This window comes from Ananas comosus, linkage group 20, assembly GCF_001540865.1.
Source record: "Ananas comosus cultivar F153 linkage group 20, ASM154086v1, whole genome shotgun sequence".
Lineage (NCBI taxonomy): Eukaryota > Viridiplantae > Streptophyta > Magnoliopsida > Poales > Bromeliaceae > Ananas > Ananas comosus.
This window is the reverse complement of record NC_033640.1, coordinates 10,721,178-10,736,347: the sequence shown is the minus strand read 5'-3', so window position 1 is coordinate 10,736,347 and position 15,170 is coordinate 10,721,178. Positions and strand designations below refer to the sequence as shown.

General features: G+C 38.1%; 2 protein-coding genes across 4 annotated transcripts; both read left to right on the top strand.

The window, feature by feature from the left end:
* LOC109725691 (trafficking protein particle complex subunit 11) lies at window positions 433-8,078 on the top strand. 2 transcript variants are annotated; one of them, XM_020254977.1, is made up of 9 exons: window positions 433-961; window positions 2,037-2,098; window positions 2,350-2,464; window positions 3,208-3,331; window positions 3,630-3,710; window positions 4,101-4,439; window positions 4,836-5,002; window positions 5,125-5,969; window positions 6,162-8,078. In XM_020254977.1, the coding sequence occupies exons 1-9, from the start codon at window positions 621-623 to the stop codon at window positions 7,616-7,618; spliced, it is 3,531 nt and encodes a 1,176-aa protein (XP_020110566.1). In that variant the 5' UTR covers window positions 433-620; the 3' UTR covers window positions 7,619-8,078. The 2 variants fall into 2 exon arrangements, with proteins under 2 accessions (XP_020110566.1, XP_020110567.1); XM_020254978.1 differs by having other exon boundaries at window positions 799-935.
* Window positions 8,797-15,059, top strand: LOC109725674 (vacuolar protein sorting-associated protein 26A). Of its 2 annotated transcripts, none has more exons than XM_020254950.1 (12): window positions 8,797-8,918; window positions 9,206-9,251; window positions 9,382-9,456; window positions 9,798-9,872; window positions 9,964-10,036; window positions 10,136-10,180; window positions 11,035-11,146; window positions 12,452-12,518; window positions 13,299-13,343; window positions 13,541-13,596; window positions 13,690-13,865; window positions 14,498-15,059. In XM_020254950.1, exons 2-12 carry the CDS (start codon window positions 9,249-9,251, stop codon window positions 14,674-14,676), a joined length of 906 nt encoding a protein of 301 aa, XP_020110539.1. In that variant the 5' UTR covers window positions 8,797-8,918; window positions 9,206-9,248; the 3' UTR covers window positions 14,677-15,059. The 2 variants fall into 2 exon arrangements, with proteins under 2 accessions (XP_020110539.1, XP_020110540.1); XM_020254951.1 differs by having other exon boundaries at window positions 8,913-9,001.

The following is a 15,170-nucleotide window of genomic DNA, read 5'->3' as shown; positions in this document are numbered from 1 at the left end:
TTATAAAAAGATTCATTTATATGTAAAATTTTTACTATTAGATCAAAATTTAATGAATAAAATTTTATAAATTTATTTTTTATATATATTNATTGTTCGTTAGCGAGCTCATAATGAGCCAGCTCGTGTTCGGCTCGTTTCGTAAACGAGCCGAACACGAGCGAGCTGAGAGCGCTGAACACGAGCCGGTCCCAGCTCGCTCGTGGTCGGCTCGTTTACACCCATACTCGATAATCGACCTGGAGGGCGGACCTGGGCCGGGTTTGGGTCGGGTTTGAATTTACCTGTCAAACTAATTACTACAGGCACAGGCAGGGTGTAGACTGTGTACTGTGTAGTGTAACTTGCAAGATTTGCTAGGCTGCAAATATGCAAAAAGATCCTATAGAAACGAAGAAAATGTTAGTTAACCCTTCTTTCTATCTATGATTTTGATCCTCCTCTCCTAGTTCTCAAAGTTTCGACTCCGATAGTCCGATCTCCATCGATTCTCCCCACGTGCTCTCCCCTCTCCCTCTTCGTCTCCGCCCGTCTCGCTAGGGTTTCTGAGATCGCCCGCCTCTTCGCACTCCGATCTCCCTACCCATAAGGCGTGGGGAACCCTAGATCTTCGTTTCGCCATGGAGGACTACCCTGAGGAGCTCCGGACCCCGCCGGTGTCGCTGGCGTGCATCGTGGGCTGCCCGGAGCTCCACCAGACGATCTCCGGCTTCCTCCACGCGGAGCAGCCGCCGATCAACACCCTCGCCCTCCCCGACTTCTCCAAGATCTCCCTCCTCGCCCGGAAGCAGAGGGACCCCCTCGCCCCTCCCCAGCCCGCCGCCGGGATCTTCAAGAGGGACTGGCTCTTGAAGCACCGCACTAGGGTTCCCGCCGTCGCCGCCGCCCTCTTCAGATCCGATCACGTCACCGGCGATCCCGCGCAGTGGCTTCAGGTCTGCACCGATCTTGAGAATCTGAAGTATGGTTTCCTTCCTCGTCTATATCTGTTCTATTTTTATCCTCAAAATTTTCTCTTTATTCTAGTACCGAAATTCCGGACTATAGTGTTTGGTTGTATACACAGAACCGACTAGAACTCAGCTTCAAATTTATTTAGCCTTGTTACTTTACGGGAGAATGGGGGCACTTGTAACAAGCATGTCATGAGACAAAAGGAGTACAGTGTGCTCTCCTTCTGCCTTAAAGCTCATCCCGGCTATAATTCTAACCGATTAAATCTCAGAAGAGTGGCCAAGCTTCACTAGAAAAACCTGGTATTTGCAATTGATTCTGTAGTTTATAGATAAAATAACGGATAGATATGGGGCTTGCAATGACCTTGTGAGCGTACTTTATTACTTCATTCACCGTTTGTGGATAATAGATTTAAAAGGCTGTGGCTCAGATGAAGAAAGAAAAAACAGTATTTTGTTGGGTGGGAAAAGGCGCAATGTAGGATCCTGTGTATTCTCTGTGTCTCTTGGCATTGAACGCTGGAATGTGCTAGACACATGTTAATGCCTTACTAGTGTGACTGCTAATTTTATGCGTAGAGATAATCATGCTAAGGTTATAAATTCATCCTCAAGTATCTGTTTTTGTGGAATCTATATGGTGTATGGACTTTCAAATGCCTTGTAGGAAAAGGAACAAGCAACCTGTAATATCATACTTCTCATGTGGTGTGTCGACTAACGATATTTAGATTGGAGTTGTGATGACATTAGAAAATTTTTCTTGTTGCTCTAAGTGCTAAAGTTTTTCTCTTATGGTGGATACAAGCTTAGCTCTTAGCTTTTACAATATATGATTGGCATCAGAAAATGACTTGCATATTTGTTTATTGAAGCCTGTTGGCTTTAAAAGTTGCTAGTCATGCTATCATTTTTCTTTTCTGGTCAACTACCTATTTGCTATTACTTCACTGTAATTTTTTCACCTATTTCAAAGTCATATTTCTTGTTGATGTCTTCGTAGATATCCTGCCCTGGTGTCAAAAAAATTTCTATAATCTCAGAGCAATCACTGATTAATTTGATGCATTGTTTTGACAGATCTGTGTTACATGGAAGAAACACCAGATTAGTGGTTGTCATTGTTCAGACTCAAGTTAGCGGTAAGAGTTTATGGTATCACTTGTGTAACTCACCTTTTTCCTTGTTGACTATCAGCCAGTGAGGCTGCCGGAGTTTTTCCTTCTTTTCATACTTGTACATTTTAGGAGCCATTGCTTGGTGTAGTGTTAGAGATCTTGAGTTTGCAATTTCATGGTTACTGGTTTTTGTTCTTTTTTTCTGCTTTTTTTTTCATTTTTTTTGGAGTAACCACTATGTGCATAATCTGTGATAACGATTTATTTTAATGCAGATGCGTTGAGTGAAGACCTCATGATTGCATTGAGAAAACGTGCAGAGATTGATGCTAAGCACCTAATTGTGTTTGTTCAGAATGATTCATCCGAATTAAGACAATCACTAAACAGGTATATCCAGAATGATAAAATCGTAATTGCTGGTTGCCTTTACCTAGTAGCATTATATGGATAAGCATATTATTGTGGACATCTCAGCATTTCTCTTTTTACTGTTTCGACATAATATATATATATATATATATATATATATATATATATATAGAGAGAGAGAGAGAGAGAGAGAGAGAGAGAGAGAGAGAGAGAGAGAGAAAGCAGGGCTATTGTGCTCCTAATAGTACAGTAGCCCTTGTGCTATTAGGAGCACAGTAGCCCTTGTGTTTCTAACTTTCTAACCACCCATCAACTTTGATGGGTGGTTAGAATGAGAGAGAGAGGAGATATTGGGAGAAATTGGGTGTCTCAATTTCTTTTCTTCTTGAATTTCTCTTCAATATCTCCTCACTCTCTCATTCTAACCACCCATCAAACTTGATGGGTGGTTAGAAAGTTAGGAGCACAAGAACTGCTGTGTTCCTAATAGCACAGTAGCCCTACTCTCTCTCTCTCTCTCTCTCTCTCTCTCTCTATATATATATATATATATATATATATATTTATATTTGTATATATTATTAGTTGAATTCTGTAGAACACCTGATTACTATATCCTTTTCTCACATAATGAAAATCCAGTAGGGGAGAATACCCTAAGCTGATATCAAATAATGGGAACACTGATTGTTCAATATGTCGTGGCTAATTTGCATAAAAGTTATAATTTCTACTTATTAAAATTTATCAACCCTATGCAGGCTTGCAAGCTTATTTTCCGAGTTATGTATGACTTATTATAGAGAGGAAGGTCGAAGGATAAGAATCCGTGTTGAGAAGAAGACCTTTACTTCTACTGAGCTAAATATACGCTACTGTTTCAAGGCAAGAATCTTTCCTGTCTTATGGTTATTAGCTGTATGGTACATTGTAAAATCTGTATGGAAACTGCCTTATGAAAAACAGTTCTCTTTTTATCCCAAGGGCGTTTATATATGGAACAAAAGCTCTATGTAACTTTTCCTTTCTCCTCAGGACACATTTTGATGCCTGCATCTTGTCTTTACCTTAACAATCCATTTCCTTGGGAAGCTGATATAAGAATGATATCGATTTCTTTTTTCTTGCAACTTCTAACAGCATTATAATTTACTGTAAATAATTGTGCCTGCTTGAACTTCAGGTTGCTGTTTATGCTGAGTTCAGAAAAGATTGGGCAGAAGCATTGAGATACTATGAAGATGGATATCGTGCTTTGCGTGAGGTACATTCCATTCTATTTTGTTCTGCCCTGTAATGTGTTCTTTAGTGAAGCTTTACTAATATAAGTCTTGTTTGGTTACACTCCCCCCGCCGCCCCTTTTTTTTGAAACTCAAATTCAATGCACAATGTGCTTGCAAATGGACTTCTCTCTTCTTATAATTGTTGGTAGCTTCCTAAGTAATGTTCTTTGTAAAAGGACAAATAAGTGAAAGAAGCCACTTCAAAATTTTTAGTTTCTTGTTGCAAACCATAGATGTATAGATTATCAATCTATAAATCCACCAATCAACTCCATGGCATAGAATTTGAGTTAGAAGTAAAGAGAAGTGTAACCAAACAAGGCTTTAATATATTAATTTCGTCAATAATCTTTTATGCTTAAATATTCAGATGACTGGGACCACAACAAGGTTGCCACCAATCCAACGCCTAGTTGAGATAAAAGCAGTGGCTGAGCAGCTGCACTTCAAAATATCGACTTTGTTACTCCATGGTGGAAAGGTGGTAGAAGCAATTACATGGTTCCATAAACATGTTACGAGTTACAAACAGCTAGTGGGGGTGGTTGAAGTTGCTTTCCTTCACTGGGATTGGTTCAGTAGGCAGTTCCTTGTTTTCGCTGAGTTACTTGAGACGAGCTCGGCGGCTATTCCAGCCACGTTGTCTCATTTTGGCACATCAGATAATCCTTTGACTGAGTGGGAATTTCAACCTGCTTACTACTACCAGGTATAATTTATCTTACCATGTTTGATATATTTTTGCCTTACCTTTTCTCTTGGGATATTTATTCATATACCCCTGCAAAAATATCTGATTACATATATACTATTAATCTGTGTGTTCTGAGGTTTCATATATGCCCTTCCAAACTTCTTTAAAATAGAATTGTGCTTACATTATATGCCCCTTTTATAGAATTTTTTTTGATACAATACCTCAGTGATTTGGATCGCTACCCAGTTAAAACATGGGCAACTTTTTAAGAATCATCACTTTTGAAGAGTATCTATCAAAATTCTGATTTTGCAAGGGGTATATATGTAAACAGATGATTTGGAGGGGTATGATATATCTGAAAACACCTTTTTCTATTATTTATCATTGTATTCTTTTCTCTGGCAGTTAGCAGCGAATTACTTGAGAGAAAAGAGATATTCGTTAGATAACTTATTATCAACGTCAGACCTGGCAAGAAAAGTTGCTGGTGTTCCAGAGTCTGTGATCCCAGCTTTATATCTTGGCCAATCAGCACGCTTGTTTGAAGAAGGTGATACAGTTGCAGTGCTTCCGTGAGTTTCAGTACTCTAGTCCCTGAAATTCATGCTGCCAGTTTCTTTGAGATGCTGACGCCTTTTTTTTTTTCACTTTTATTCTTTTTGTTTTGTTTTTTTTTTCTTTGGTTATTTTGCAGTCTTTCTGATGCAGAATACATTAGCTATGCATTGGCAGAAGCAGAAAGATATCAAGATGCATATGAGATTATTGCCCTCTTCAGAAAAGCTTATGAATCATTTAATCGCCGTGGTGCTCCGAGGATGGCTTGTTTCTGCAGCAGTAGGATGGCTAAAGAGTACTATGCTGCTGAAGATTATAGTAACGCAAAGCAGCTTTTCGAGAGTGTTGCTGGTTTATATCGTCAAGAGGGCTGGGCAACTGTGCTTTGGGAAAGCTTGGGTTACTTACGAGAGTGCTCGAGGAAACTTGGTTCAGCAAAAGAGTTTGTTGGATATTCTCTTGAAATGGCTGCGTTGCCTATATTAACTGACGAAGGGCCAGAAGCCACTGAGAGTAGAAGAGATTATTGCCCTGCAGGTCCAGCTACCATTTCTAGGAGAGTAGCTATCCAAGAGGAAGTTTTTGCTCTAGTAACAAATGCACAGACACCAGAAGCAGAAGCTGGTGGAGAAAGCAATCTCCTTTTAACGAAAGACCTACCTCTTTGTCTTAATATTGATTTGACTAGCCCATTGAGGATAGTGCTTCTTGCATCTGTTGCTTTTCATGATCAAACTGTGAAGCCAAATTCACCCACACTGATCACCGTGTCACTTCTGTCACAACTAGCCCTTCCTGTTGAGATTGATCTCTTGGAAGTTCAGTTCAACCAGCCTACATGCAATTTCAGAATCGTTGATTCCCAAAAAGATATTTCCACAGCAGCATTCATTTTGGATGATCAAGATGTGCGGCTAGAGACTGCTTTGTTAAAATTATTGCCAAATAAGTGGCTTCGATTGACTTATGAAATCAAATCAGGTAAGCCTTCAGCTTTATTCTATTGTTTTTCAATTTCAATTTTTATGAATCCAATTTGTTTGATTTTTATGATGGGTAATCTACTTAAGTAAAAAAAGATTTGTCAAGCCATTCTGCTATAGGTGTTTGATTAATGTATCTGCCTTCTGTTGCTTGATCCTCTGAATATAATAACATGTATGTACGGTGCAGGACAGAGTGGAAAGCTTGAATGCTCATCCATTGTTGCTAAAATAAGGAAAAATCTCATGATCTCTTGCCAAGCCGAAAGCCCTGCTACTATGGAAGATCTCCCAATGTGGAAATTTGAGGATCGAGTTGAATCTTTTCCAATTAAGGACCGAGGACTTTCATTCTCTGGTCAAAAAGTAATCCAGGTGGAAGAACCTGAGCCCCAAGTTGATCTCATCTTGAATTCTTTGGGTCCCGCATTAGTTGGGGAAACCTTCATTGTTCCCGTCTCTATCCATTCAAAAGGCCATGAAGTCCACTTTGGTGAACTGAAAATCAATCTAGTGGATGCAAGAGGCGGTCTGCTGATGAGCCCAAGAGAAGCTGAGCCATTTGATAGTCACCATGTTGAGCTAGTCAGCATCTCAGGTACACCTGAAGAAGAAGAATCACAAGCAGATATTGACAATATCAGGAAAATTCAGCATTCATTCGGGGTGGTCTCTGTCCCCGTCTTGAGAGAGGGACAGTCATGGTCCTGCAATTTAGAGATTAAATGGCATAGGCCCAAGTCTGTCATGCTCTATGTTTCACTTGGTTACTCACCAAGTTCGGATGAAGCGACCCTCCAGAGAATTAATGTACACCGGAGCTTGCAAATAGAAGGAAAAATCCCTGTAATCATAAGCCACAGATTTATGGCCCCTTTTCGCAGAGAACCTCTGCTGCTCTCCAAGATCAAGTCGTTGACAATTAGTGATCAAAAGGAGTCTCTCGCTTGGAATGAATCAAGCACACTTATAGTGACTGCAAGAAATAGCACCGAGGTGCCTTTGCGACTAACTTCAATGTCAATCAAACTTGAGGGTGAGTCGGATGACAAGAATTTCTGCTCTGTGCATCAAATTGGAGGAGGAATTTCTCCGGAAAATGCCCTTCTGGTCCCAGGTGAAGATTTTAAAGGGCTCTTTTCAGTCAAACCAGAGATTGATTGCCCAAAACTCGGATTAGGCACTGTTTATGTCAGCTGGGTAAGAGACTCAAAACGTGGGGAGAATCAACATACTATTGCAACAAGACAGAGGTTGCCTGATATTAATGTGGAGAAGCCACCGCTTGTTGTTTCGATGGAGTGTCCTCCGCATGCTATTCTTGGCATTCCTTTCTCTTTCTATGTAAAGATCAGAAACTCAACCAGCTTGCTTCAGGAAATCAAGTATTCTCTTGGAGATTCTCAAAATTTCGTGTTGTCGGGTCCGCACAATCATGCTGCTTTTGTTTTGCCGAAAACTGAGCATCTTATTAGTTACAAGCTTGTACCATTGAGCTCAGGACCCCAACAGTTGCCGAGGATCACCGTTGCCTCAGTCAGATATTCAGCTGCGTTGACCCTCTCAGTTGCAGCGGCAACAGTGTTTGTGTATCCTACTGAGCCTAAATTTGGTTTGGAAGGGAGCAAATCAGAAGTCGTTGTGTGAGCACTCTTTTGGTGAGTTTGCATGATTCACCAATTGCTAGGTCTGATGGTCTAAGCCTGCATTTGTGAGTCCCAGTTTTCTGGTGTAATATTATTCACTACAGCTGCCGGCCTGCCACAGTTACATAGTTCAAGCCAATTGGTATGTAAAGAGCTTATTACAATCTGCACCGGGCTTTGTCATTCTTTGCGATTCTTAAGTCTCTTCACGGTGGATTATGAAACCATCCATCGTCTGATTTATCAGTCACTGCTTGTTTATTGATTTATTTCCCCTTACCTGGGGGGAACTATTCTGTGAGGTTTTTTGTTTTTTTCTCTCATTTTTGGGTTGGGTGAGGTGTTGAGGGTATTGGTTAGAGTTGTAAGTTGTAACTTAAACAAAGGCATTTGATAGAAACATGATAAATAGTTGGTTCTTTCTCAAAGAGACCGTAGTGAAAATACCAATCTTATTCGCACTTGAAACTTGATCAGTATCGATTGTCGCATGCTCTGTCGTGTATATATTATTGGGGTGGGGCCTTGGCATGTTTCCCTTTCAAGATAATGGAGCGCAAACAAAGTTAAGCTGACTGCATGACGGATTATAGATTTATAGGTGACGCCTCAGAGAGGACTAGGTCCCTGACACTCAGACATGCAAGATAGCGGCGAGGATTTGCCGTAGATTACATTCGACTGGCTCTTTGGTTCATGTTGATTTCTGAACAGCACAAGCCGTATCCACACATCGACGTAAATAAAACAATTAAGGCACTAGCTCAATTTAGCAAAGACAACTCAGAATCCAACTTATTTAGCTACCGAAGTTAGCACGTAACAAAGCCAGCTAATCAACCGTCACCGCTGTTTAGTTGCAAGGCTTTGTAGGGCAAATGTGCTGCGTGTAATGAGAAAGTATAATAAGAACTATTTATTTCTGGGCAGTAGTGTCGTGTGCAATGAGCATGTTACTGTATGTTTTTGTACCAACTTCGTTTTGCTTGCTAGCTTTGGTGGCCCTCAATATCAAATGGGCCCTGAATCTCTGGTGTAACGTAGAAGATCCCTGATTAGATCAGACTGTGTCAGCCAGCTAGTTTTGGGCTTCGATCTCGCGCTATCTAAGCCCAATCAGTCCGAAAGCTCGGTGGGCCTAGATTAGGCCCGGATTATTGGGCCTTGTTTACTCCCGGGCCCGGTTCCGCTCCTATGTCTAACTTCGCCTTCCTCCGTCCATTCCTACAGCTCACAACGATACCTCCCTCGTCCTCTCCTTGAGGTCGCGATCTAGGGTTTCTCCGATCGATCTCGCGAAGGTTTATTTCTGTATCCCTAGAATTAGGATTCTTACTCGATTCTCTGTACCTATTTTCCGTTGATCGATTTCGTCCCAATTCAAGTACGCGCACTATCAGATCCCCTTCATATTCGAATTCGATCTTATTTCGTTCGTGCAGCAATTGGAATTAGAGATATCGATGTAGTCTTATTAGGTTATTGGGTAGCTAATTGATGAATCCTAGCAGTTTTTCAAATCTTAAACCTAAATATATCTTACATAAAATAGCTGATGCGGTTCATATAATTGTATCTTTTGTTGCAGACCGTTTTGTTGAGTTTTTCGTTCTCTACTTGATCCTGAAAGAATGGTAAGACCTTTTTTTTTCCTTTTTTTCTCTTGCTCTAGCTCTGTCAACACGAGATCGCATCCCTCCATATGTAATTTAGAATAGGTTCACTGCTGTTTATTCATGAAGAGCTTTTATTTTTGTATTTCAGAATTACCTTATTGGAGCTTTCAAGCCACCGTGTAACATTGCGATCACATTTTCCGATGGCAAAACACGAAAGCAGGTGAAATCTTTAATTATCCATTTTAAGCTAGTGATTCAAATTTGCTTTTGAATGCATCTCTGAAAAAATGCATACATTCCATTGCATCGTAGTTGGATCAAAAGATGCAGTTCATAGTAGTTGGATGTTTCTATATAAATGGTCATAGTTTAGGTAGCTAGGATAGCAGGATCACAGAGGAGATGTTCAGTAGCATTGGTTCTTCCAAAATAACTTTCTTGGTCATCTGCTGAGTTTGCATTCTTTGGTGAATCTTACAAATATTTATTGTCTTATTGCACGCCCACTCTGGAACCTCTTTTTCCCAAAGCCGCCAACACACTGTTTCTTTGTATTTGTAGGCTTCTATAAAGAAGGATAATGGTAAGACAGCAATGGTCCCTGTTTTCCAGAGTCTTGAAAACATAGTTGGGGAGGTATGAATACTGAAACTATAGATATTCTATTAGATGCTTCTAAATGTTCTAATGCTGGTTATGCTTTTTTGCTTGAATGAATCCCATACAGGTGGCCATAGAACCTATTCAAGGAAAAAAGGTTGAACACACTGGTGTTAAGATTGAGCTTCTTGGTCAGATAGGTATGCTTTTTTGATCAGTGCTTTTATTTTCTTTTAGTTCCAGTTGAATGCCAAATCTTTGTTATACTAAAAACTCACTTTTTCACTTTATTGATGCAGAACTGTATTTCGACAGAGGCAACTTTTATGACTTTACCTCCTTAGGTGAGTATAATAAGAAAAGAGAACCTTCTCACTTATTTCAAATGTAATATGTGCAGTTATCAAAGAAAAAAAAAAGGACTTACTATCGAAAATCATGTAACTAGTTTTGTTGCCATTGCTTTACAAGATTCAATAACGTTTTCCATAACTAGTTTGAGTGAAAAGCTGAAAAGTTTGTCCTATTTGACTTAACTTAGAATTGCTTTCATTGCTCTAGTGCTTTATCAGTTTTGCATTTTTATTATCGAAACTAAATAGTCTTCAATATCTCCCTTATGGCATCAGTAGATCAGTTCATATGCTGTTTATTAATGACTAGATGGATCTATTATAGGCAAAAATGCAGTTTCGATTGCATATACCGAAACAAAGACCATCAGCAATGATTATTTGGAGTCTAGGAGTTGATTTTTTTTGCTCATACCTTTTATTCTCTTGATAAGTAGTTTGTAAGCCATCTAGATGCACCGACCATATCATGTGTTTCACTGGTTCTCTTCGAAATAACTGCTCACATATATAGGTGCTGTCTTCTTCGAATAAAGTTTACTACCCTCTAGATGTTTATATTTCTGCCACTCATGGTATTAATTCTATCTTCCATGAACTTGCCTGTACTTCTAGTTTGCCATAATTTCAGTTTATTGTAGTATTCCATACAGTGCCAGCATACTTTTCATAACAATACAGCGTTTGCTGGAGGAAATGTCAAATATGAGAAGTTTACTGCTAGAACTTCAATCGAGTGTCAAATGCTTTAGATATCCCCAAAAATCCTAATCAATCATTTCAATATTCTCATTGCTTTCTGCAATATCTTCCTATGTTGAATGTATTATTGTTCTTCTTTGCAGTGCGTGAATTAGATGTTCCTGGTGAAATCTATGAAAAGAAAACATACCCATTTGAGTTCTCTTCTGTTGAAATGCCTTATGAATCCTATAATGGAACAAATGTGAGACTGAGGTATGTAATTGCTTGTATAAATATGGATCTCTTAGTGAATAGAGCTTGGTTGTTTTGTATGTAGCTATGCATGAAACGTGTATCAATTATAGCCTTTTTCATTGATTCTGCTGTTATATTTTTAATTTTCAAAACTTTTTTTATGTGACCCAGAAATGAAAAAAAATTCCAAAAGGTGGCCCTTACAGATAACCATACAAAGGGTGGTTGGATGCCCTTCATCCAACCCGTTTATATCTTACCCATTGATCGAAGTTGTACTTTTCGTTCCCCAAAAAGTACAACTTCAATCAATGGATGAGATTTAACTTTTAAGGGAGGGGTTGGATGCATGGCATCCAATCCCCCCTAATAATAACTTCTATATGGGCCACCTTATAGAATTTTTGCCCACAGAAATGAGCTTTGGTGATATGCTGTTTGTTATTTTGCTTGGCCTTTTACATTATAAACTGATGAATCTTCACTATGAAGGAAGAATAAGATTATCGATGAGTTTAATCCTCGTCTTGTAATCCTTTTCACCCTCATTTGTCTGGTTGTTGTGCTATGTTTAGCAGATTTATGAACATATTAACCTGTTATCTTTTCCAATCTTGAAGTTGAACAATAATTTATGCTTTCCATCATGGCATGGCATTCTTGCTTTCATTAGCTGTAAAATTTTTTGGTGATATTTGATATATAAGTATATTTAATAAAGGATCTTACTGAATATAGAGCTAGATGGTATAATGGGATCCATCTAGCTGACTTGGGATCTTTTATTTATTTATTTATTTTTGAGAGAGAGAGGTAGCATGCTACCTGCTTCGTTCATTTTTTTAGAAATGAACTTAGTTGGAAATGCTAGGCTTCGAACTTGGGACCTCGGTACCAACTATCAAGCCCTTCGCCATTTGCTCTAGGGACGGTCAGCGACCTACATGGAAATTATTGGTGTTGTTCTTGTTGCTTAATTTTTGTTGAGATAATTCTTAGAGTTTCTCAAGTTCAGTTCTTGGGTTCCATAGAGTGAATTCAGAATTTTTTTTTTTTTCCACCACTAGCTTTCCACATAAATGCTTTTTAGATTTGAATCTCTTTGGATTGCTATCATATATGTTGTTATGATATTGATATTTTTTTCCCAAAGTCCCATGACTCGTTGGTTTTGTTTCACTTTATGGCACACCATAGCCTGAAATTCTTGTATGTGAAGTTGAATAAAAACTTTGCAGTAAATTGTTTCTAACTTCAGAAAAAACCCGAGTTATGTGATGCTTCGATTTATCAACTCTGCTGATATTCCCTGTGATACTGCAGGTACATTTTAAAGGTCACAATCAGTCGAAATTATGTCAGCAATATCGTGGAATACCGGGATTTTTGTGTAAGTCTATAATACTTATTTTGTGAAGAACCATTTTGAAATGGCTTTATATGAATAAAATGGTGTCTTATTGTTTATGCTTATGTAATTATAGTGATCATTTAATTGGAGCAGAAATGGATTGGTATATTATGTCTATCAACTCATCCTCTTCTATGAATATTGTATTCTCTTGAGATAAATACATCATTCATTTTATATGTAATGTATAATTTATTGGTAAAAGTGTTTATAAGTGACTTTCATATCAAGATATGATAGGTTTTAAAAGAAAAGAGATTCTATGGTTTCAATAAAAAGATAGTATTATGGAGAAACCTGGCTACATGTGTCCGCTTGCAGCTTTTCTAGGTAGTTATTGTGTATTCTCTATTTGTACAACTTTGAAGCTTTCATGTAATATGGCTATATTAATTCGTACATTGTTGTTAGAACAATCTGTCCACAGTTTAGCATTTTGCTAGAGAAAGAAATGTTTATAACCTGTGTTACAGAATCAGGATTAAAATTCCAAAGCATTTAATTAAGTATTGTCACTGATTTATTCATCTATGTTACCGAGAAGAAGAGCTGTACACAGATGTCTGACTCACAAAATTTGCCAACATAAGAAAATTAAAGATCTTTCTGTGAAATACAGGAGCATTGTACAAGACTATGATAGCTGTTGTGTAAATGAGGATGAATATTATGAGTAATGAAGCTTCACACTGCAAAGTTCTATTAGTATATTTGGTTCAGTTTGCCATTATTTATTTGTTGCTATTTTTCTTTTAACAGGTGCGAAATTACAGCCCCCAACCGACAATTAACAACAGCATTAAGGTAATTTTTGTTGTTAGAGCTCACCCAGTGCATTAATAGTATTGAGCCATTTATAGAAATGATTAATGATTTTTGACCATATGGGACCAATCACCAAACCCACCTCATCTATTATTTTCTAAGAATGGCAACTGAAAATAAGTGGCTGAGAATGACAACTGGTGGAACCTTGTCTGATTGGAATTGTTATTTTTCAGATGGAAGTTGGAATTGAAGATTGTCTACACATCGAGTTTGAGTACAACAAAAGCAAGTATGTTGTGCAATATTTTTCTATGTGCGAACGTTCACTTCTTACCCTGTATGGAGCCTTTGCTTACTTATATGTGGAACCAATCTTATCCAGGTATCATCTAAAGGACGTTATTATAGGAAAGATATACTTCCTTCTGGTAAGAATTAAAATAAAAAACATGGAACTTGAGATTAGACGCCGTGAGTCCACTGGATCAGGGCCTAATACGTATGTTGAGACTGAGACCCTTGCAAAGTTTGAGTTAATGGATGGTGCTCCTGTTCGAGGTATGCGATATATATGACCCTTTTCTTTTTTTTTTCCCCCCTCTTTTGTCCTTTTTTTTACTCCAACATGTGTACCCATTACCCAACTCGATTTTTCCAAATTTTAATATTTGATCTTGTGCTGCATCATGAATATCTGGGAGTGCGAAGTGGTACTTCAATGCTTGTCGCAGTACCGTACAAAGACTCATAATTTAGTTTACTTATTGCTTTAGATATTAAAATTTTGTCTAAGCTAAGCTCCCGTGGAGTTTTTTTGTAAGAAATGTGTAATACACACCAGAATTAGTTTGCTGTTCAGAAATTTTAGAGTTTTCATACAAACTTATTGAAACTTATTGTTAGATTTCTCTTTATAATGCAGTTTTTATTCTAATATTGCTGGGATAAAAAGCACAGAAAAGCACACTATCATCAACTTATAAGAATGAACTTTCCATCTTATAACCAGATATTCTGCTCTTTATTTAAAAGAAAAAATCCGCTCAAATCATATGCTTCTCTATTTTGTTGTGTTCAGTGATATTGCTTGGTTGGTATTGCTCATCAGATAGACCAGATGCTGTATTTTACTTTGGCCGAATATCAACATCTCAGTAATATGGCTACATTTTCCTTTTATTATACTGCAGGGGAATCTATTCCAATAAGGTTGTTCTTAAGCCCCTATGAGTTAACTCCAACATACCGCAACATTAATAACAAATTTAGCGTCAAGTATTACCTGAATCTTGTGCTCGTGGATGAGGAGGACCGGCGATACTTCAAGCAGCAAGAAATTACAATCTACCGCCTTCAAGAAACTTCTTGAACTTGGTTGCTGAGGGAGTAGTAGTGAGATGAGTTAAAGAGGTTCTTCAGCCTCGAAAGTTCAGATTTTTCAAGCTGCTCATCTTATTCCATGGATTACAATCAGAGGGCAATACAATCAGAGGGAAGCTCATTGCTGTATATAATATTAGGCAAGGGATAAGTGTCTTGTTTTATATGTACCAGTTTTTTACTTCCTAAAATAATTGCTTTGTGCTGAAACCTTTTATTTTTATTTTTATTTTTTTTCTGTTTTTCATGTTTCTGGTTTTAGATCTTCCATTTGTTTGCTGTGCTTCTTGCTTGACAAAGTAAAGCTTTGAACCATTGTATCACTGACTATTTTCATTCTGTTTAAAGTCTTTGTAATGATGCGTTTGTGTAGTGGACATTTTCCTTTTGAAGTCGTACTGAAGCATTCAACTTACTTTTTGCTTCCGTAGACAAACAGTAATGTAGCAAATATGTTATTTCATTTTTCAGTTTAGTATTGAA